This window comes from Colletotrichum phormii (assembly GCF_030913505.1).
Source record: "Colletotrichum phormii strain CBS 102054 chromosome Unknown BDP81scaffold_16, whole genome shotgun sequence".
Classification (NCBI taxonomy): Eukaryota; Fungi; Ascomycota; class Sordariomycetes; order Glomerellales; family Glomerellaceae; genus Colletotrichum; species Colletotrichum phormii.
In genome coordinates, this window is record NW_026851458.1 from 767,048 (window position 1) to 789,539 (window position 22,492).

The 22,492-nt window shown below is 53.4% G+C and overlaps 6 protein-coding genes across 6 annotated transcripts; 3 read left to right on the forward strand and 3 right to left on the reverse strand.

Moving 5' to 3' along the window:
* The first annotated feature begins 134 nt into the window (after positions 1–134).
* Positions 135–2,279, forward strand: BDP81DRAFT_433559 (peptide N-acetyl-beta-D-glucosaminyl asparaginase amidase A-domain-containing protein). Its single transcript, XM_060590867.1, has one exon. The coding sequence runs from the start codon at positions 221–223 to the stop codon at positions 2,153–2,155; it is 1,935 nt and encodes a 644-aa protein (XP_060442631.1). The 5' UTR covers positions 135–220; the 3' UTR covers positions 2,156–2,279.
* Positions 2,280–6,321: 4,042 nt separating this feature from the next.
* Positions 6,322–9,258, reverse strand: BDP81DRAFT_433566 (FAD dependent oxidoreductase-domain-containing protein). Its single transcript, XM_060590868.1, has one exon. The coding sequence runs from the start codon at positions 9,099–9,101 to the stop codon at positions 6,417–6,419; it is 2,685 nt and encodes an 894-aa protein (XP_060442632.1). The 5' UTR covers positions 9,102–9,258; the 3' UTR covers positions 6,322–6,416.
* A 1,688-nt stretch (positions 9,259–10,946) lies between these two features.
* On the forward strand, positions 10,947–12,540 carry BDP81DRAFT_396738 (major facilitator superfamily domain-containing protein; the record flags this gene model as incomplete). The annotated part of the gene is made up of 3 exons (XM_060588226.1): positions 10,947–11,077; positions 11,144–11,526; positions 11,582–12,540. 3 exons carry the CDS (start codon positions 10,947–10,949, stop codon positions 12,538–12,540), a joined length of 1,473 nt encoding a protein of 490 aa, XP_060442633.1.
* Positions 12,541–13,029: 489 nt separating this feature from the next.
* On the forward strand, positions 13,030–13,906 carry BDP81DRAFT_463122 (class I glutamine amidotransferase-like protein; the record flags this gene model as incomplete). Its single annotated transcript, XM_060593978.1, has 2 exons — positions 13,030–13,518; positions 13,619–13,906. The coding sequence occupies 2 exons, from the start codon at positions 13,030–13,032 to the stop codon at positions 13,904–13,906; spliced, it is 777 nt and encodes a 258-aa protein (XP_060442634.1).
* A 275-nt stretch (positions 13,907–14,181) lies between these two features.
* Positions 14,182–17,062, reverse strand: BDP81DRAFT_325582 (fungal cellulose binding domain-containing protein; the record flags this gene model as incomplete). Its single annotated transcript, XM_060584989.1, has 7 exons — positions 14,182–15,564; positions 15,640–15,815; positions 15,902–16,040; positions 16,094–16,377; positions 16,440–16,560; positions 16,611–16,686; positions 16,740–17,062. The coding sequence occupies 7 exons, from the start codon at positions 17,060–17,062 to the stop codon at positions 14,182–14,184; spliced, it is 2,502 nt and encodes an 833-aa protein (XP_060442635.1).
* Positions 17,063–18,146: 1,084 nt separating this feature from the next.
* Positions 18,147–20,978, reverse strand: BDP81DRAFT_433570 (general substrate transporter). Its single transcript, XM_060590869.1, has 7 exons — positions 20,278–20,978; positions 20,196–20,217; positions 19,855–20,133; positions 19,674–19,795; positions 19,268–19,617; positions 18,724–19,201; positions 18,147–18,666 (listed from the first exon to the last, which is right to left on the reverse strand). The coding sequence occupies exons 1-7, from the start codon at positions 20,485–20,487 to the stop codon at positions 18,487–18,489; spliced, it is 1,641 nt and encodes a 546-aa protein (XP_060442636.1). The 5' UTR covers positions 20,488–20,978; the 3' UTR covers positions 18,147–18,486.
* Positions 20,979–22,492: the final 1,514 nt, after the last annotated feature.

Genomic DNA, 22,492 nt, shown 5'->3' on the forward strand with positions numbered 1-22,492 from the left:
CACGCCCACTGACACCTGCTGGTTCTGGTACCTTTGCCCACCGGACGTGCATCCCGCCGGTTGCCGGACTCCCGCTCTTCCACTACGCTCTCTTAAACCACGCCCGTCCCACCCCCCGAACCTCATCTTCGTCAACTCTTTGCTCAGTTTGTTTCTGTGACACGGCATCGAAGGTGCTTGCTTGGCCATCAATTAGTCAAGTAGTATTACCATTGAAGCAATGAACACCATGAGCAACCAGTCCAGCGGAGGGCGGGGCTTGCTCAAGGGACTCTTCCTCCTCGGGTCCCTCGCAACCCTGGCTTGCGGAGAGCAGTTCCACGTTCAGCGTGCGGCGCAATACCAAGAGCTAGATGTGCGGAGCCCCAGAATCGGACATGTCTTGGCTCAAATGGATCGCATCGCGTACGACGCAGACGTTACGCCTAGCGCGACCGCGCCTCTAACGGCTACAAGAACACCACTGTTGGATACCTTCCAAGTGGCTGAACCCGTCCTGGAGCCTATGGGTCAAGCGACTACGGTCACGTTGATGGAGCATCAGTTTGCAAACAGCTACGGCACACCCTTTGTTGGAGACTACTCGCCCCCAGACTTTGACTTTGATCACGTTGTGCTCAACTTCACTGTGGAGGTCAGGGGAAGACAATTTGATCGCTGGGGCTCTGTGTACCTGGGCGATGTCAACATCTTTGCGACCTCCACCGCCGAGCCTACGTCTTACGGTATCACTTGGACCTGGCTAAAGGACTCCACGCCGTATCTGTCACTCTGGAAAGAGCCGCAGACTCTCATCTTCCAACTCGACAACGTTATCACGGACGTCTACACGGGCCTGCTCAACTCCACTCTCACGGCTACCTTCTTCAAGAGCCCAGTTCAGAGCGGAGGACAAGCGCCAGCAGACCTCATTCTGCCAGTTTCTGCCAACAAGAGCCCAGTCACAGCCAGCTTCTGGACTTACCCCGAAGAGAATGCCACTGCTTCTGTCCAATTCCCTCGAAACGTGAACCGGGCTGTTTTCTCCACGTCTATCAAGGGACAAGGAAACGAGGAGTTCTGGTGGAGCAATGTCCCGCAGTCAGCCGTCGATGCCTTTGAGCCGGATGTAGGTAGTTATCCGGGATACTCGCCCTTCCGAGAAGTCCAAGTCCTCATCGACGGGCAATTGGCGGGTGTGCACTGGCCCTTCCCGGACATCTTCACAGGCGGCGTTGCTCCACAGCTCCATCGCCCGATTGTGGGCATCAACGCCTTTGATTTGCGGGACCACGAGATTGACATCACACCGTGGCTGCCCCTTCTTTGCGACGGGAAGAGCCACACAATCGGCATCAAGGTCGTCGGGCTAGTTGATGATGGCAAGTCAAGCGCGAGCCTCACAAATACCACGGGCAGCAGCTGGTACCTTGTAGGCAAGGTCTTCCTATGGCTTGACGACGAAGGCAGTATCACGACGGGTGTCATCTCCAAGAAGACAAATCCCGAACCCTCAATTGCTTTCTCACAGACGCTCAAGCAAAATGCAACAGGGTTCAACTCGACCCTGGACTATTCCCTATCAGTGCAACGCGACTTCACCATCACCTCGTTCCTCACCACGCAGAAGGGCAATGGCACAGCATCATGGAAACAGAGCCTCTCATACTCCAACGTCGGAGGTCTGTACGCCAACGGATACGGCGGCATCAACACGTTCTCGACCATTGGCGAGGAGACGTCAAAGGTTCCCGGGTGGGACTACAAGACGACGTTCTCGTACCCACTCTACTGCAACACCAGCACCTCGTATCTCCCGGCGGGAAATCTGACTTTATGGGCACAGCTAGACCAAGGCCTCAAGCTTCACGTCCAGGGAAATACCGTCTACCCGACCGGTCTCGAAGCTTTTGAGGGCGAAGGATCGAAATGGGTCGGCAGCGTCATCGACACTGACAGGAACGGCATCGCGAACTTTTCCCGATACGCAGACAACACCGTCACTTCGGGAGCCGGGCGTACACACCAGATTTTCCATCTCAGGGGACTGACTAGTGACGGGACTTATGAGACGCCTGGAACGGAGCTCTACTTCCGGGATGTAACTGCGTACAACAACTCTGTGATAGCCGACAAAGAAATCATTGCAGGCAAAGTTGCGACGGGGCGTGTGTAGAACTTGTCTTGGTTCTCAGTTTTGTTGATACAATGTTAAAATTCGAATAACTGTAGTTGTTGTTGTTGTATTTTAACGCCGTAGCGGCAAGGGCGCAGCCGCCCTTGCCGCAGACCTCCCGAAGGGTATATGGCGTGGAGGGCCGTAGGCCTATAGCTATCACTAGATACAGTCCAGCTCGTCCTCCAAATCGTGTCCAAAGGCAACTATGTGTTTAACCTGTCTCTGGGTGCCGCTGGCTTGCCCGAGACAGTGCTATGGTCGTCCCTAGAACGCAATTCCGCCAGTATCTCCTATCCTTCGACCCAGAGCCCGCAGGCTTCTGGTTTACACAACGTTCCAGTAACCGTCCGGAGTATATCGTAATAGGTAATACCGCCACAAGGGAAACCACAAGGGGCAAAACCTCGTAAGACTAGGTTGTAGGGCTTGCTGTTAGGTTCTGTAACGAGCATAGCTGTATATAGCCGCGGCTATACATCGCTACCCAATGGTCGTTTCGTCTCTTCGAGGGAGTCTTCGATCGTTTAAGGGGCAAAGGTGCTGAGAGAGCGAAGTCGAAAAGTCGGTCGGTGATGTTCAATTTGGGCCCGGAAGCGCCACTTGCGCCGGGAAAGAAAGTCGCCCGTCTCCTTCGGGAGGCTAGATGGAACCTATGCTCCCTGCCCTACCAGGAAGACTTCGTCTAGCCTGCGGAAGGCGAATTCGAGTCGACGGCGGCTCGTTAGGTTGAATAATCGTCGGCTCGATTCGAGGGGAAAATGTGCGTTGTTAAGGGTTTGATTAGCGTATAGCTAATCCACCCCAGCGCGCAGCGGCAAACCGCGGGGACTGGGGCCCCTCCTTAGCATGGCACTAACAGCCCGTGCCAAGCTGGAGAGATGTTTCGTGGAGGTTGGGATTAGTATGTAGAGGGAAGGGCTTGTTGGATAACTGTGAGCTTCTCGATCAGAGCTTCAAGGACCTGGGTCTTTGTCTTGTCGGGTTAGCTTTGGGCAATCTAATGGAATGTAATTGTCTACCATTCAGTCAGGTAGTTCTGGCGACTTTCCTCGTTCTCGAAGTGATCTCTGACTCTCTGGGCCATGGAGGCGAAGTCTTGCGGATCGCTTTTATAGATTTGTTAAAAGTAGAAGGTCGCAGCCTTGCCGCGGAGCATAGTTAAGAAGGCAGGACCCAGCTGTTGGGCTGTAATTCCAACTTTGTCGTAGTTATCGCGGAAAATCCTTAGCTTTAAGTTAAATACGTCGTATATCTCGCCGCTATATCTTATATCGTCGGTAAGAAGTTTCGCGAGATCAGTCAGTTATCGTGGCGATGGTTGAGTATCAGGCGAGGTAGTAAAGATAGGCGCGTATCCTTGCGTTAGTGGGTATCCAGACTGGAGGTGAGGTTGTCGCTCGAAGTGCTGTGAGAAGACTTCTTGCTTTTATTCGGAAGGAGCGTCTTGATTTTGCGGTATACGTTAAGGTAACTATTGACGGGAGAGAGCTGTGATTGAGATGTGCGAGGTGACGGGCGAGGTAATTCGAGGGGGATATTACGAGTGGTAGCTAGCTGTCGCTGTATTAACTGGGCTAGCCGTTGATCCTCTTCTTCTTGTTGTTTCTCAGCGCGTTGTCGTTGTCGTATGATCTCTCTCATCTCAGCTCGCTTGCTTGGGCTGACTGTGTCGGGGATAAAGTCGATGTTGTCCCGTGTAAGTCTGTCGAAAGTCTGGGAGGTCGTCTGAGCATCCTCAATCTCTTCCTGAGTCCAGAAGTGAAAGGAAGGGTCATCGACGATTGCCACCAGCCTTGGTGCAATTCTGTCTCTGTCCTTGGGCATATAGACGCCGTGGCTGCGGAGATAATCCCGTAGGATCCCCAGTGGCTTCGTGCCTGCCGTATTGAAGAGATCAGCATCCCAGTCTTCAAAGTCTCGTTAAAAGGACTGCTAAAGGCCACGCCTATAGAGGTCTTCCTACATCCACATAGCCACTATATACCCGATATAGGAGCATATCTTCCCGCTATCCCTCTCGTTAAGAAGGAAGTAGGGATATTTGTGGAGGCAATACTACTGTATTGGATCTGATGATGATGATGATGATGGGAAAAGCTGAGCGCTGGCTGGGCTGGATATCTGGGCAAGGTGTAGGTGGGGCAGCTCCGAGATGTGAAGGAGCTGCCTCACGTGACCCACCTGCACCTGCCACAATATTCGCCCCACGTAGCTGGATCGATATATTTACGGAAGCTCTCGGGTACTAGCAGTGAAGCCGTCAGGTTTGAGGTCTATAATTCCGACATATTATATAGGGTAAAAAACGAAGGAAGGAAGGAGCAGAGGTCGTTTTTCGCGATATAGTGATTCTTTACGTAGTGAGAGTCGTAAAGAGAGAAGTTAAAGGGGAAAATCGGTAATGAGTAGTATGGTAATAAATATCGTCGTCGAGCAAAGGGCTTCTTCAAGGGTACTGTGGTAGGTACGCAAGAATATCCGTCTACAAGGTCGACTCCGATAGCGTAATGGACGCCTTCACCAATGGGCTTATGGTAAGGCCGAAAGGGAAGTTCGATTCGTAACGGGCTTATAGTGAGGCCGGAAACTAGTCGTTAGCACGAGAAGGGGCTTGTGAAGGAGCCGCAACCGTCTCTTCTGTCGATCCTTGCTAATCTACAGTATTCTCGCAGTAGTGGTTACTATGAATTTAACCACTGATCAGTGTTGGTATCACAGGCGTGATACATTTCCTCATGAGGGTGTGTCTTCGGCAACAATCACGTCGATGTCCGTGATAATTGCTGTTGTTGTTCTTCTTCCTATTTACATTGTGGGCAGGGGCCGATCGAAGTAGGTGGGGACGGCCTGGGTGGTTGCCCCACCTTAACCGGCCGTGATGACTAAGCCGGTTGTCCCACTTCGCCCAGGGCAGGTGCCAGCCAGCCCATGGTACCTGCCTATTACTCCTTATCAGCCTTTGCTGTTCCAACAGTAGGCCTATTCCAACAGTTAGAATCGTTGTCGTCTCTAGAGATCGACCTATGAATCGTACCATAACCTCGTCAACTGTAAGGTCGGAACCAGGTATATAAAGGGAATCCCCAGTCTCTTAAATATAGGATGACCACTGGTTAACCTTCCGGTATACATCTGGCATTTGATCTTGGCCCCGGCCCCGACCCCGGCCCTGACTGGGCTAGGCTGGCTGGCTAGGCTGGAATTCAGCAGTGTTAAATATCCGTAGTCGCTAGAGTAGTAATTAGAAACGGTCCCGGGATATAAACCGCATAAGTAGGTGAATAGAGTCCTCTGTTACGCCCGCCGCAACTTGTCACTGTGGGCGCGTAGCTATATAATGCAGAACAAGGGACAATGATGCCGGAGTCATCATTATCGAAGCTTTTGCTTTGTGCCACAGTTGGTTGCCTTGTCCAGCTCGTAACATCCTCCTTTTGCTACTGGGTCGACCAGTAGGTTAATAATCTAGATTCCCTAACTATAGATTCCTATATATAATAGGATTACTAGGAAGAGGTAGATCTCTTCTACTAAAGTCTTCCTCTACTTATATACTCTAGACGTTCTGGCCCTAGGGCCCTCCTTAGATAACGGCGCTATATTCGTCCACTAGGCCCACTACTCTACAAGACCCTTCGGAACGTATTGGACAAATAGTTCTAGGGGGCTTGCCGGTAGCTACCGTACCTCTTAGGCCCGGGCCGGCACGTTAAAGGGCCGGAAGGAGCCCGGAAGACCATACTCAGTAGCTGGAGGGTCGTAAGGCCGGACTATTACTGCGTCACAGCGCTCGGGCGTACAGTCTATATTACAGGCAGTAATAAGGTCTTCCGGAAGGACCTCAACTACTATACAGCTACATATAGAAGTAATAGAAGCGTCAGAAGCATCAGAATCGCTAGAAGACATCACAGCATTAACTAAAATGGTGGTTTTAGTGGTGAAAGTAGGTTAGAAATTATAGGGGTATACTACGTACTGTTATTGTCGGAACGGCAAGGCTGATAAGGAGCAATGGGCAGGTATCGTGGGCTGGCTGGCGCCTGCCCTGGGCGAAGTGGGACAACCGGCTTAGTCATCACGGCCGGTTAAGGTGGGGCAACCACCCAGGCCGTCCCCACCTACTTCGATCGGCCCCTGCCCACAATGTAAATAGGAAGAAGAACAACAACAGTAATTATCACGGACATCGACGTGATTGTTGCCGAAGATACACCCTCATGAGGAAACGTATCACGCCTGTGATACCAACAATTATCTAGTCTGTGTCTACCTCTTTACCCGCTGGGCTCGACTTCAACAGACCGCCTACGTTCAGCGACCACCACAACGCAAGTTCTTTTCCAGGCGTACGATCCTGGTGCCGAAATGTCCTCCCTCCAGCTTGCTGGGGTATGAATTCAAGTCTTTTGCCCTTCGAAAACAATCCGATGTGTTCCACGCACCGGTCTATCGACTTCTCAAGACACTTGGTATACAGCGTATCCTCGGTATCCTCGGGGTCAATCTCGGGAAACACCCTGTCGAGCACATCACCCCCATCAAGCTCCGGCGTTAACTGATGCAGCGTCGACGCAACCCTATCCACGGCTCCATCATACAATGCAAAGAAGATGCAGTGGTTGCCCTTGTACTCCGGCAAGTGACCAGTGTGCATATTGATCATCAGCCCCGCCCGTGCCATCAACTTCTTGCCAATGTACTTGGTCCCCGAGACAATAGTCAGCTCCGGCTGCCACCTCTCGGTGGCATCCCACACTGCCCGGCAGTTGACACTATCAACCACCAGATCTGGCGCGGGCGAGATGTGGCCCTGTGGCACGAGCTTGTCAAAGTGCGCCGCGCGACGGACATCGTGGCCGAAAAGGCCGCGTCTGAGGCCGTGGTACTGTTGCCAGCATGCGTCGACAACACGGCCCTTGTTCATCAGCTGGCGCACTTGACCGTCGCTTGTCTCTTGAACGCAACGATATCCGGGAAACTCCTGGTCTAGGCGGTACCGCAAGTAGCGATGTTGCGGACCATCGGAGCAAACGAGGAGGAGTCTCAACGGAGTCTTCTGTGCCTCGGGACTTGCCAAAGTCGGTCCCGGGCTAGGGGTCCGGGACCGATAGTTGACAGCAGGAGGCAATTTGCCGCGATCAGGGTGGAAGAGAATGTGAACGGGATCATGTTCGCCTAAGAACGACCGTAAAATCGCGCGGGCCATGCCAGGCGCCTGAGCGAAGCCACCCGTGTTGTTTCCACCGGTGATGACGAGCTGGCCGCCGCCTACAGTGGGGATTCTCTCGAATACTCCGAGACCCGTAGGTGTGAATGGCCGGACGCAGTACTTGCGATGTCCGCCGGGGTACATAGCGTTAGGGCCACGGCTCTTCGCGGCTGCGTAACCTTCTGGGAAATAAATGCGCGCAACCTCCTCCAACTCGTCGTAGAGTGCCTTCATCTCGGGAGAGTTTGGATCTGGACGGCCCAGGCCGACGTAGCCGTATGCGCCACCAAAGACAAGGATGTCTTCCCCAGTCTCGCGGTCCTTTGCTACAGTGATGTTGATGTCTTCGACTTTGTGTCCTCGTCTGTGGATTTTCATCGAATTGCGCATCTTTGGATCCAGGTTGGGAATCTGCAGCCAGATACCTAAAACGCCCTGGATGAGGTTCTCGCTGGCTGTCCCATGGAGTAATACGCTGCCCGTTGTGCCAGGACTCAAGATGAAGTGATCGGCCTTCAAGTCTCCCTTCCTCGATTTCAAACCAATCACTTCGCCTGCAGAGTTGCGCTGAATAGCCTGGACCTTGCAATCCCAGATGAACTCAGCCCCGAGCTCGGATATATGATTGATCAACTTGCTCATGAACAAGTGGATGTTTACCGTGAAACCGTCCACGATGATACCTCCAGCAAGATGGTCTGTTTCGGCAGCCGGGCGAAAGACGGGGTACGTTTCCAAAATTTCTTTGGTAGAGGGTGCCTCTAACAGAGCCCCAAGGTTCTGGTTAAGATCAACCGAAGCTTCCAAAGCCACGTCCTCGACGTACAGACGTATGATGTCTTCGTGAAGCCCTACTTCCTCAAAGAGGTGAGGTTCATTCTTCATCAGCTCCCTCCAGAGCTTGCCGGACTCAACGTTGACCTCATGAATATTCTTCTTGAAGTGCGCTGCCATCCAGCCTGGGACACGCTCGAAAGCGCTGACCCAATCATTCTCGGCGGTGTTGAAATCCTCGGGAGACTTGACACTCCATCCACCTCCACGGACAGTCTTGCGGAAAATGGACAGCATGTCTTGGTAAATCTCGCTGTCCTGTTCGTTGTAGTTGTCTGCTTCGGTGTTTGTGAACATGCGGGCGTTGTGACCGCCGCTCGTGACACCTAGCGCAGTCCAGTCTTCGAGCTGGCAAGCCCGCGGGTCGGGACCTTGGTCCACGACGCGAAGCTTGTAACCGCGTCTGGCAAGGAGTTGGGCGGCCATAAGGTTCATGATACCGGCGCCGATGAGCAGGACTTTTGTTTGACTAGGTGAAGAGCCCTCAGCTTCGATGTTGGCGTTTATGCGCTGGGTATCAGCGTCGGCACGGGCTTTGGCGTAAAGCATCTCTGCTTCACGAAGGACGGCTTCTTCCCACTCCTTCTTTGAGAGACCTTCCATGTGGTCGGGAAAGGCGGCGATTTGAAGCAGGCGACCCCTAGCATGCTCTCTTAAACGAGAGATAGCTTCGGCATCTTGCACGAGCATGGACTTGGGGTTATGGCTGCCATTATCAAACCACTGGTCCATCAGGTCACTAGTGACCTCTGAGCCGTCGCAGATCCATACATCCACCTCGTCGTTGCTGCATAAAGGGGCGGATAGATCTGAATTGGGATCGTGTAGGCTGATGTAAGTGAACTGTTTCGTCCCGCCGCGAATGGAAAGAGCGGCTGTGGTAACAAGAAACCGCATGATGATTTCTATCTACTCTCCAATGAGCGTTCTCAGAGAGAGGCGTCAAAGAAATGAAGGAGAAGAACTCGTGCTCGACTGATTTGCTTGGTTTAACAGAACGCAAGCATTGTGATCCGCACCTACCTTTTATAGAAGACCATGAAGCAACTATAGCAGAGAGCCCTGTCACAAACCATCGCCGAAAGAACTCTATGATACTTCCCAACGCTTCTCGGATCACGTCTTGGGTGCCTAGGGCGAGAGGAGACCGTAGATGTGCGGCGTGGGGCACAAGTCGTCTCGTCAATTTTCCATATGACCCTTGAGATGACTGCAGCACCGCAGTTGAAGCACATGCAGAAGTACGGTGCCACCTTGAACACGCGGCTCGAAATCCCAAGACATGTCGTGAGGTGTTCATGTGGCCCCTTTCAGATGTTATGTCCTGCGGCGGATTTCCACCGCCTTGCCGCTCAGCCTGACGAATCATGTCTTGGTACTCGGACGAGTGTGGTACGACCAATATCATTTCTTGCAGAGTCAGATTTGGCTAGAAGAGTCCAACTATACTTTCCGAAGCGACCTATCAGCCCTCGCTTAGTAAACCGATGAGCCGTCTCGCCGTAGCTGATCCTTGCTTAACTGCTTGAGGTTGAAACCCGAAGCCCTGTTGAGATTTGGTTCGCGTGTAACATCACCATGTCTTACCTATAGGGGCTGCGAAATTGTTCGGGGCAATTCGATGCTGTGTGGGAGTCTAGCCTCAGGACTAGACATAAACCCTCCGAACAACTGACAGGGGCTCTTGTATGGACTGCTTGTTGCTGCCTAGACGATGACGAAATAGATATAGCGGATCAAGGCGAATAAGAACATTCCCCTCATTTGTAATTTGCCGTGCTGCGGCAGAGTTTTCAAGACATCCGTAAGGCAGAAATACAACATGGATGCAACAAACACAAGGAAGACGCACATTTCTTGAGGTTGGCAAACCAAAGACCCACGAACGAGGCTCACGATCGCAGTGGCTTCCCTGGTGGCGCTCGGGGGATCCAGCTGCAAGAAGGAGGTGGGAAGTCGTCACGCCCGCCCGGAAGACGGGGCCGGTGTTCATCAAGGGTCCTTTGCCAAGTATCCCGGTGGGGCATTTGCGAACAGGGGTTTAGCTTACTATGCAAGCGAAGTTCGTCAGAAACTTAGAAACATAAAGACATAGAGGTTCAGAAAGGTTCAACAAGGTTGACAAAGTGTTCTGTTTTAGGTATGTCATTACGTACAAGAATCTGGTTGCTTACTGGCTTCGCCGCTTCACGTGGGGAATTCCATTGGCCGCGTTGCGAATTGACGCCGCATACGGCATTCCGGATGGATCTCGTGAGATTGCGCCTTATATCTGACAGGATACGCGACCTAGGCTGGCCGACGAGCTAATGCACACACCGTTAGTGACGTGGCGGGCCGACCCCTACTTCGCAGACCTTGCGGCTTCGCGGGGGCTGGGCTCCTCTTTTTGCTTACTTCTTGTGTCAAATCCTGGTGTCCTACTTTTCAAGGGCGATTCTTGTTGACTCTCTCTCTCATTGGTGTGGTTGGTTTGGGGGAGGTTATCGTCAGAGTCAGGGGCCCTTTTCCTTCCTCGCGTCGACATGAAAATTCTGCTATTTCTCTTCGCGCTACCATTGAACCAAGCGAGGTCTTTGCAGCTATTGAAAGTGCCTTTGAGAAGTATCTCTCCTTCCCCTCTTTTATCATTCTACAACGCCTCTTCAAAGAACTTGAATCGAGGCCCCAGATCGCCAACTCCTTGCTTAGTGTCCAGCCTGGCCTCGACAAGGATCCCCCATTTGTCTGTTCTCCAGCAGCATGGCAAACCCGCAACAAGAAGTTGACCCGCCGGACTGGAGGGGACCAGATGATCCAGACTGCCCATACAACTGGCCATTGTGGAAGCGCATCTACAGCACCAGCATTCCGGCTTTTCTTTGCGTCAATGTGTAAGAGCAATGCCCTCCCAAGGCAACTTGAAGGCTCTGAGTCCTTACTGACCACTACTCGCTCAGGTCTTTCGCCTCTTCCGTCTACACCTCTGGCGCCAACGACGTGTCAGAAAAGTTTGGCGTCTCACACACGGCATCCCTCCTCGGTCTTTCCCTCTTTCTCTGGGCCCTAGGCCTCGGTGCCATCATAGCCGCACCCGTTAGCGAATACTATGGCCGCAGGATCGTCTACCTCAGCACCGTTCCGGTCTTTGGACTCTTCATCCTGGGCTCAGGACTGGCACAGAACTTTACGACACTGATTGTCTGTCGCTTTTTCGCTGGCTTCTTTGGTAGTGCCGTCGTTTCCGTTGGTGGCGGAACCAACGCTGACCTATGGCCACCTGCACTGGCGGGATTCGTCTACCCTTTCTACTTTGTGTCTCCATTTCTCGGACCGGCTTTTGGTAAGGACTTCCTTCGTTGTTCCTGTGTTCACATCATCCTAACTATGAGTTCAAGGGCCTGTTATTGGGGGCTTCTTGGCTGAGGAGAAGGACTTTCGGTGGCTTGAATGGGTCGTCCTCTTCATGGTAGCCTTCAACTACATCTATGCCCTTCCACAATTCGAGACCTACAAAAAAACCATCCTTCAGAGACGTATACGTGCGGAGAAGCAGTCCGATGCGCCTCAAGCCCACACGCCCAAGGTCGCCCTCCCCTCGAGCGCAATCATCCAACGTATCGTTCTCAAACCTTTCAAGATGCTCTTCGTCGAGTCGATCGTGCTCTTTATGACCATCTACATGGCCTTCAACTTCGCTGTCTTTTACAGCTTTTTCGCAGCGTTCCCCTACGTTTTTGGGGGCCATTACGGCTTCACCCCGGGCCAGCAGGGTCTCACTTTCATCTCTATCGCGCTGGGCTGCGTCATTGGCTTCCTAGCTGTAGTCTACATTGATCGCAAAACTTACCCAGCGCTGGAGGCAAAGTATGGTGTCGGCGCAGTACCCCCAGAGTATCGTCTCTACGGCGCCATGGTCGGCTGCGCGCTTAACCCGGCCAGCCTGTTCTGGTTTGGATGGACAGCCGACAAGGGTGTATATTGGCTCAGTCCAGTCATTGCCTCTGTACCATTTGCTGTGGGAAATATCATGGTTTATAGTAGCGGCGCGCTGTACATCATGAACTCTTATGGTTCTTTGCACGGCGCGAGTGCTCTGAGTGCCAACAGCCTCCTGAGATATGCGGGCGGGGGTGCGTTTCCGCTGTTCACGGTGCAAATGTTCTCCTCCATGGGGATTGGATGGGCAAGTAGTCTGCTTGGTTTTGTCTCGGTCGTACTGGTGCCAGTCCCATGGGTATTGTATAAGTACGGGAGCAGAATCAGGGCACACAGTCAGTATATCACGATCAAGGAGCCGGTATCCGGCAACCAGACTTCGTTTGAGGAGATGACGAGCGAGGACACGGAGAGTTAGCAGCCTGGTGTCAAACGGACATGACGAAGAAATTCTTGAGGGAAAGATAGACACACACAGAAGTGATACCGGAACAGCCAGGCAGGCTTTCGTTGTTACGATACTTCTTCCTGAGTTAGACGGGAAGCTTCAGTAAGCAACGGCCACGTAGTGAGCTTCCGAGAAGCCACCCGCATTGAACGGGACCCATATCCAACAACGAATCCCTGCGAGCAGATGCAATAAATTCGCGCCCCCACGATCAAGGCGATGTGATTTTGCCTACTCTGTCAGCCGTAGGCAGAATCGTGGAGCTTGCACAGCCCTACGGTTATCCTTTCCAGCACCTCAGGGGGGTGCTCGTAACTCATCTCGTCGAGCGGATTTATAAGTCAGTGGCGCTTCTCACATGAGTTACCCCTAGTGAAAGACCACATCATACTTCTTGCCGCTTCTGCTTGTTCGCAAAGACGAGTCATTTCCTCCAAACCGGCGTAAGCACTGCATACAATGGGCTCCATACCACTCCCTAACCCCGTCCGACTGGCCATCCTCGTCGCAGATGAGCCACTGCCTAGCGTATCGGCCAAGCTAGGCCGCTTCGACACCATCTTCACGACACTTCTCAGAAACGCATGCGAAAGCCTTGATCCACCGCAGACGCTCCAGTCTCAGCTTGCGCTGACTTCGTACAACGTGGTGGCTGAAGATGATGTGGATGCCGCTTACCCTGAGCCTGAGAGTATTGATGCCGTGCTCATCACGGGATCTCGGTATTCGGCTTACGCGGATGATGAATGGATTGTGAGGCTGACAGCTTTCACGCGGAGACTTCTGGACGAGGGCCGTGTTCGCGTCATCGGCGTTTGCTTCGGGCATCAGATCGTTGCTCGTGCTCTTGGTGGGCAGGTTGCTCGGTCTCCCGGAGGATGGGAGCTTTCTGTCACAAAGTTGGAGCTGACTGAGGAGGGCCAGAATGTGTTTGGATCTGAGAGTCTGGTAGGTCCTTTCCCTCCCGCAAATGGGGTCGTGGACGAGAATCTTCGCGTCCTAAGACCGAATAGTATAAGGTACTGATCACGATGCATTGCAATCTTAGAGCATCTATCAAACACACCGCGATGCAGTCCTCAACCTGCCTTCCGGCGTCGTCTTGCTAGCCCATACCAAGCAATGCCCAATTCAAGCCATGTATGTTCCTCGGAGGTTCATCACAGTGCAAGGCCACCCCGAGTTCTCCCCATTCATGATGAGCGAGATGCTGCAGATCCGCCACCAGGCTGGCATCATTCCTGAAGACCCTTTCAGAGACGCCATGGCGAGGTTTTCGGATGCGCACGATGGTGTTCTCATTGGGCGAAGCCTTCTTCGCTTCTTGAGGGAGTAATTGGAAGTCTTAGATGTTTCATATCAAGCCGGTAGTAATTGCATTTGAGACTATGGAGCTGGATTGGAACGGAAATTTGATGGGAATAGCTCACAGGGTCAACACAGAAATATCGCTGGGCGGGTAACACTCGTAAAGTAGACTTGCTAAATCATTACCTAGCCTTTCATGATTCATCCTACAAGCATGGCCAAGCCCACCATTCGTTTCATGACTTTCTACAACTCATCGTATTATATCCCCATTCACTGTAAAGAAGCCCCTCCCGATACGGTTCACAGGCACTGGGAGTAAAACTGATTCGAAACGGTGCAAGTGTACGGTGACACGCACTGCGTAGGCCCGGTCCATCCTTGTCCTCCACACTGTCCGTAATGCGGAGCCAGGTTCGTCGCCGTAGCCGCAGGCGCAGAGCTAGTCGAAGTTCGGACCGTGGTAGAAGTCGTCAGGGTAGAAGACCTAGCTGAGGAAGTCGAAGATGTCACTGCGGCCGTGGAGCTCGAAGCCCTGCTAGTCGAAGTCTGCGCGGCAGAGGACGAACCACCGCCACCGGAGGAAGCAATGGCACCAGAAGCGTAAAAGGCACCGCGTCCGTTGGCGCCGACGTAAACCAGGTTCTCCTCGTTGCCAGAGCCGGCGAGCTTGGCGCTGTCAATGGCGCCGAAGCTCTGGGTTCCCTGGAGATCCGTCCAGGAGGCGCCGAGGTCGGGGCTGCCGTAGAGTCTGCGGCCTGCGGAGCCGGTGCCGAAGGCGTAGAGGTTCCAGTTAGTGCCGGAGCCCTTTCCGAGTGCGATCTTGTTTGTGTTGGTGAGGGCTGTGGAGACTTGGGTGAAGGTGACACCGTAGTCGGTGCTGTGGAAGATTCCAACGTTGGTCGAAACCCAGACGTCGCCTGCCTCGGCCGGGTGGGCTTCGACGTGGCGGATCTCGGAGGCGGAGCCGAAGGAGCCGGAGGTGGCGAACGTTGCGCCGAGGTTGATGGAGCGGTAGAAGCTGGATCCGGAGGCGCCGTAGAAGACGGTGCTGTTTTTCTTGTCACTGGCGATGATGGCACCGGCCGGAATGCTCGAGACGACGGCAAAAGAGCCTTGGTTCTGACTCCTCTGTACCCCGAGTGCTGCGGTCGACCAGAGGATGGTGTCGGCGTCGGCAGAGTATGCGACTGTGCCGCCGTACTGCGTCGTGCCAGCGGCGTAGTTGATGTTCCAGGTAGCTCCGCCGTCAGAGCTCACAGCCAGTTGCTGAGTGCCTGCGGTGTTGCCGACGCGAACGACGTTGGCCACCTTGTTACCGGCGTAGTCAACGCCCACGGAGCTAGCCCACATCGGATTTGTCCAGGTGGTCTGGGGCGATGTATCAAGGTTGCTCTTAGCCTTGAATGTGAATCCGTTATTGTCGTAGTTGGCAACCAGTAGTTCTGAGCCCCCGGGAGCGCTGGCGAGTTCCTGGATAGACATCTCCTCAATTCCATCTGCAAGTGACTGAATGTTCACCTTAGCGCCTGTATCCCAGTTGGTAAGGTCGTGGCCACCGAAGATGGTCAGACCAGTTCCCCAGAGCCAATGGTTAGAGTCGAGGGGGTCGATCTCAAGGGACTCAATCATCCAGCCCAAATCTTTGGTGTCGACGTTGAGGAAGTTGGTCTTAATCCAAGGAGCCTGATCTCAATCAGCACATGAGCCCTCAACAATACATGTATCTTCAAGGGTCCACTCAAGTAAAGTCTCTCTTACCTTTGGGCTGGTTTGAACGTAACTGAAGTTTTGGTTGCTGTCGGTACCCCACGTCCAGATCTTCTTCCATGTCGCCCCAGAATCAGTTGATCTGAACAATTGCGCATCCGGCCACCAGCTGTTGAGAGTGGCAACGACCAGGGTACCGGGTTTTTGCATATCAAGACCCAGTCCACCTTGGAAAAGTCAGCATGAGAGCTCTTGCAGTCTGTCATGATGATGAAGTCGACGAATGAGGGCAAAAAGAAGACCGGCAGCTTACCGAAACCAAAGTACAAATCGGAGCCGGGAGCGACAGGGGTAATGTCCTTCCAAGTGTTGGTAGGAAGGTCGTATCTCCACACGGAACCCGAAGTACCGTCGTAGGGTCCAGTGCCGTCCGAGTACGTGAGGTAGAGGGCCTGTTCATTTTGTTACTTGGATGCTAGGAGTTTGGGAAGTTTTCATCACATACCTTCTCCGTGGGCTGAATCCTTCCCTTGTGGGGGAAATACTTGCCAGGCTGGCCAGCAACTGCCGACCAAGTTGAACCAGCGTCATTGGAGACATAGACAGATGAAGTAGTATTCTCAGCAACACCAACAAAGATGCGAGAGGTAGCTCCGCTGAGAGCGGCTGAAGTTGAGTCAAAAGTCACAAAGTTGATTCCCTGGATGTCGCCGCTGTACTCGTTGTCGGCTGGTCCGGCACGGAAAGTGCCGACTGCGGTGAAGGAGGAGACCTTGGAGAAGCTTGTGCCTGAGAGATAGCCGCATGTCAGTTGTATGCGCAGCGAACTAGAGGTTTCTGTATGGAATTACCTCCGTTGGTACTCTTGTAAAGTCCATTACCACTGCGGGCGCCGAAGTATATGATGTTAGAGTTCTTGGGGTCTACTGCAAGACGCTCGCCATTTCCTCTTCCCGGCATGTTGCCTCCGACCTGGATGAATGTCAGTGCTTGAGAAGGATGAAATGAAAAACAGCTCTCACCTTGAAAGGCAAGTCAGTGAAGGACCAGGTTGCGCCCTTGTCGGAGCTGCGGGCAATTTGTCCATTATTTGGGTCCCTAGGATCTGCGTCAACGCTGCCAAGCACTCAAAAACTAATCATCTTGCATACCAGCTGTTTGTGTACATGCCGACGGCGATGAAGACCTTGTTGGCGTCCTGAGGATCCAGCGCGAGAGCATCGACGCCCCACCGGTTCCAGTGAGAGTCATCAGCAAAGCCGTTGGCGTCGGTCACCGGAGTCCACGAGTCATCGGCATTGAGGCGATACAACCCGCCAATGTCGGTCCTGGCGTACGCTACACCCTTTGTCGTGGGATGGAAGACGATTGAGGGCACGAATCCACCGCCGCCGCCAACCTTGACATTCTTCCAGGTAAAGGCGGCCTGGATTGGAGCCGCGAGGGCAGCCAGGAGGAGGTTGGCGTACTTCATCCTGAGCCAAGGACCTCTTGTCTTTGAAAGACGAGTTATCGAGCGTGAGAGGTGGCAATAAAGTTACCTCTGGATCTATACCACGGTGTGATAGAGGATCTTGCGGGGATGGGACAAGAAAAGAGGAAGATCGACGAAGGCGTGGTTCATGTCAGGGCTATAAATGAACGTGAGTCTCTCCTAATCGACACGCCGTCGGATCGCCGGCATCCTCGAGTAACATGTCGGATCACTGGACTGACAACAAAGCTGACATGGAGAAGCTGAGCAAATTCATCGCGACTCCGCGCCGGAAATGAGACGAATCAAGACTACAACTCCCCAAATTCCATCAATCAACTCTCTAAACCCAGAGCCAAGTCAAATGAGCTTGCGGCCCTAAGCCTCCCAACAAGCCAGCCGCACTACTCCCGTTTACCGTTGAAGGAAGAAAAGCTTCCGCTTGGAGGTCCTCGAAAGAGGGGCCACCGGGAGCACAGTAGACGAGCTCATTTGTACACGCAGGTCCCAGGAACAACGTACATAGCCAAGCATCCCATCCATCCTCTCGGCCCAAGATCGTGACTACCTGAAAGGAAAATCGAGGCCTGTCATCCGGGTCATCACATGATAGTTACTACCCTCCCTCTGTGGGATGACCGCGGTCTGCAATTACCGCCATGGCGTGATGCAAGGCAGACAGCTGGTCCCTTGGGCTTGGTTCTTCCGATCTCCAGAAAGCCTTCAGGGACGCGTCCCGTCGTTCCCGTGAGGTCGGCTCGCTCATGTCAGATGCGGTGCATTTGTTACCAGGCAGTCAAGGTCTGCAGGCTGCAAGACGGACGGGCCCAGTCCCAAGATTCGGATCCTAGAGGATCTGCTTTCCCCACGGGCGCGTTGTGGAGAGCATGGGACCTGGCCAGAAGCGGGAAGCGGTAGATGGCTGAGTTGGGAATCGATGAATTGGGAAGAACGACGAGGGGTGTGTTTGCCCAAACGGCGGGAATGGAGGGGTTCGATTGGCGGATCCCCATCGGGAATGCGTGGTGGTGGGGTGGCATGGCTCGGCGTAACATCTATACCAATTCTGGTACGGAACGAATGCAGTGACACGAGTCAGATATTCCAAGAGAAAATCGAATGATGCGACGGATGCTCCAAAAACATATTATTCTTCAAGAAGCCCATCAGATGCGGGGTAAACGCAGTGGTTGGTATATAACATAGGGGGTATCGTGGAAGAAGTGTCGAGCATAAGAGTAGCTGGGTCAACAAGTAATCCAGTGTCTTTATGCTCTGTGTCATCTCTTCTTTCATTCCATTATCTCATCTCTTATGTCTTCTCTTCCTCCTTCCTTCCTTCTTCCCACAATAGAATGACTAGATGCAGGTCATTATGGTACTCGAAGCCGAGCCACCAACGGAAGCACTCAGTCCAATGTCACTTAGATACCAGAAGTGGTCGCACCGACGTTGATGACGTTACCAGCCTCGTCGACAGCAACCTTTGTCTTCTTGGTAGACTCTTTCCTGGGGTTGGGAGCCTCAAAGATGGACTTGAGCTCTTCCAGTGTCTTTCCAGCAGTCTCGACGAAGAAGAAGTAGATGATTGCCATTTCAATGCACTACAACTCGTCAGCAACCGAATCGGTCAATTTTCAAGAGGGTGGGCATGAACTTACAATCCAGGCAATGTAGACGAGGTACAGCTTCCATGCAATCTTCTCCATACCGACGGAGATACCATAGGTGTTGATCATGATAGCGACATTCAGGAACAGGAATGAAAGTCCAGATCCCTTAGCGCGCGTGCGGTTCTCAAGACACTCGACAGCATACAGCGTCTGAAGCGGCGTGAAACCCCAGGCGAAGCAGATGCCAAAGATGTAAATGGAGACAATGACGCCGTACGAGAGGTTCTTGTGGTTCGCCGACTCGGCGGTGAAGGCCGTGAGCATGACGTAGGAGGCGAGCGAGCCGGTCAAGCCAGCCAGCATCATGAAGCGGCGGCCGAGCCTGTCGAGGAGGGTCGCGCCCCAGATGGCGGCGATCATGGAGAAGATTGGGTTGATGGCGTTGAGGAGGAGTTGGGTGTTGTCGTCGGTGATGCCGGCTTGCTTGAACATCTCGGGCATGAAGTAGGATACGACGTTGTTTCCACTGTAATGAAGGCATGATTAGTTATCGGTGAACGCTGTGAAGTCGCTAGTGGAGGGTATCACTTACGACCACTGGCCGATGAAAGCCATGGCAATGACCATGAAAAGTCTGTACCGGCGGGCCTTGGTGTTGAAGAGCTCCTTCATCTGCCACCAGGGGTTCTCGTCGGTGGTCGAGCGGTGATCCGCGATGATTTCGTGGTACTGGAGCTGCACGATGGGGGAGTTCACGTCGCCGTCACCGTGGTACTTGGCCAAGATGGCGAGCGCCTCCTCTGCACGATCTTTTGAAATGAGCCATCGAGGGCTTTCGGGGAAGAACATGATGAATATCATGACTACTGCGGGCATACCAGCCTGGACGACGGTGGGGATTCTCCACGCCCAGCTTGTTTTGACGTGGTAGTTCGCTCCGTACTATGATGATCGGTTAGGATGCTTGGCCCCCTGCGATACAAGGCGGTGTTACTCACGGTAGTCCAACCAGCCAGAATATTCCCAAGCCACCAAAAGTTGTTGTAAAGACCAGCCATGGTTCCACGAGCGGAAGGGTGCGCCAGCTCAACGACGTAAGCAGGTCCGGCAGCGGAGGCAACTATGCCATGTTAGAGATTGGGATTTGCATGGGCTTTGGCGGAAAGGGGCACGACATACGAGAAGCTCCAAAGCCGAGGACAAATCGGCCTGCCACAAACTGTCCCAGGTGATTGGCAGGTGCTTGGATAGCTGTGCCGATGAGAACAATGAAGCAGCCGACGAAGATGCAGAGTCTTCGACCCCAGCCATCTGCGATCATACCACAGAACGGGAAACTGCAAATTTGGCCGACCTGGTAGATCATGAAGACGATGCCAGTTGTGGAACCGGCGCTCGAGAGTCCGAAGGTCTCTTGATAGGGTGGCATTGCGTTGATCGCTCCCATGAGGGACGAGTCTTAAAGACTAGCGTTAGCTGGTGAAGCTATATTCGGTTCACTGCGTGGTGTGTAAACTTACCGAAGCCGTTCATAGTCGAAACCTGACGAAGGCAATATCGTTAGCTCATCTCATCCAACAGGAGGGGCATGGGAAGCCTTACAAGATAGCCGATCGCCATGATGCCGTACAACTTGATCATGTTGGGCGACCACCAGTTGACTTGCTGCTCCGCCATGGCGGCAGCCAACGCGACGGAGGCGGCATTGATCTCCTTCACCTCGCCGACGGCGGCCTTCTCAACGTACACGGGCGGCTCATTGTCATGTTCGACTTCGGCCTGGCCTTTGAATTCGTCTTCGAGTTTTGCCATTGTGGCTCGGGGATTGGGCACTGAACCGCAGCGCACTCGTTTCTGTTACTTTGCTCGAAGGGGAGGCAACTGGGGAGAGCAGACGCGCGCGCGAGAGAGATGCGCGGGATGGGCCGATTCTTTTAAAGGAAGAGGAAAACCTGGGCAAGGCGTGGGATCAACAGACAGGGACGCTTGTCAACGATGGCCCAACCAACGGGTCGGTGTCCATCCTCGAACTACGGAGTACCGTTACACGAGGAGCTTCCCCATCTCGGGGCCTCCCACACCGTAGACTCGGCGGCCCCCAGTCCCTAGGATATGGGGTTAACGTTGGTGGTGGTTCCCCACCTACCGGGAGACGACCAGGCAATGGGCTGGTTTACACGGGGAAGACGGAGCCGCGGCACGTGGACGATATTCTAGCGGAGTCTTGCGGCGTCTCGATGGGGCATAAGAAGAAAGGATATGACATGATCCGTTCTTTCGTTCGTAAGTCGTTACTAGCGATTCAACGGCTGCTCTAGCACTTGGTAAAAGACGGCGCCAACTTTGAAAGACGGACCTCCTCCGCACGACTTCGCCTCCTCATGGTTACCCCATCTCGCCCGGATTCAAACCCCAGCTGTCGGAGAACAATTTGAGCCTTAGCGTGGCAGAAATTCAGAATGCGACGTGTGATTCGTGTGGTTATCCATGTCAATGTCAGATGCAAGGCAGCACGAGAGAACCGAGATGGGTTGTAACTTGCTAGTGAGGGGAAGCCAGCTCAAAATGTACATGCCACGCGCCGGTTTCCGGTTTGGATGATGAGCAGCGTCAGCCAAGGCACGTCGAACCAACGGAAGAGAGAGAGATGGTGGCGGCGGCAGGCCGATGCAGTCCCGGCACGATGCCCGGCAAAAATGCCCGTCGCGCTACTCTGGAGCAAGTTTAGGTTGTGACGGATGCGGCGCAGTAAGATCAAAATTGTGTCGCCGCAAGTCAAAACAGTTCAAACATCGGGCCACACTCGCTAGGCTCTAGGCTCTAGGATAGTATCCGTACTGTCAAGCATGTCACGGAAGAATGCCGAGGCTAACAGCCCATGGCAAGGTGGTTGGGTAAACCGTAACACAAAAAGAGGTAAAATAAGAGAGGTAAGAAGAAAAAAAAAAAGCTCGGGAAAAGGAGGAACAAAGTCCGGCTGGAGAGACTCCCCCGAACCCCAGACGGGGTTGAAGGCCGAGGCCACAGTTCGGCGCTAGCCCCGACTGGGGAATTGCGGGTCCGGGGATTGGAATGTTGGACCCTGGCGGAACGTACCGCTTCATGAGGAGAAGCAGAGGATTGGTCGCTGGACACGATGCAGGAATGGAGAAATCCTCGAATGGAGCCCCAGCATGACTCGGGACTTGGTCTAGAACAGAGAGCGAACGGTTCGTGTAACGCAGAGGATTCGGGAGGCTAGAATCGGGGGTCTGGTGATGCGTGGAGCGGTTGATATTTCATCCTTTGAAAAGAGCAACAGTCCCAACTCGCACCATTTTGAAGATTGAAGGTTGAAGATGTTGCCTGAGGTGCTCACAGTCGGAGCTAAGCACGCTTACCTTAGGTAAAAAGTAGAGAATATCCGAAATGCTCCCGGCCGGCGCTTGGAGTCATCTCAGGCACCCAGACCCTCCAGGTGTTCGGTCGACATCCCATGAGCGAAACAGGCACTGACATGACATGTCACGTGCAACTTGGTTTACTCCTGCAGGACAATACGTACTGCTTCCTTCTTGGCCTCAGGAATCAGAAAGAGAAACAAAGAACCTCAGGTTCTCAGGCCCCCCCAAGTTTAAACTCCAACTCTGAAGCATTACCTAAGCCCCCTCGGCCAATCATCAGCTACCCCGCTTCCCCCAATCCTTCCCCTTGCAGCTGGTTCCTCGTGATTCCCCCGCACTCCCTGACGCTGCACCGTCTCAGGTCGGGTGCTCAGGTGACGTTCCTGACCTTGGAATCCTGACACCTGGGAGCTCGGCTCGTATGAAGATGGTGC

Excerpts from the sequence above, each read along its gene's own strand:
- BDP81DRAFT_433570 (XM_060590869.1), bottom strand. The coding sequence starts at position 20,487 with ATGGCAAAACTCGAAGACGAATTCAAAGGCCAGGCCGAAGTCGAACAT. Across the intron at positions 20,218-20,277 it reads TCATGGCGATCGGCTATCTT|GTTTCGACTATGAACGGCTT; the intron begins GTAAGGCTTCCC and ends TGCCTTCGTCAG. Across the intron at positions 19,796-19,854 it reads CCTCGGCTTTGGAGCTTCTC|TTGCCTCCGCTGCCGGACCT; the intron begins GTATGTCGTGCC and ends AACATGGCATAG.
- BDP81DRAFT_433559 (XM_060590867.1), top strand. The coding sequence starts at position 221 with ATGAACACCATGAGCAACCAGTCCAGCGGAGGGCGGGGCTTGCTCAAG.
- BDP81DRAFT_433566 (XM_060590868.1), bottom strand. The coding sequence starts at position 9,101 with ATGCGGTTTCTTGTTACCACAGCCGCTCTTTCCATTCGCGGCGGGACG.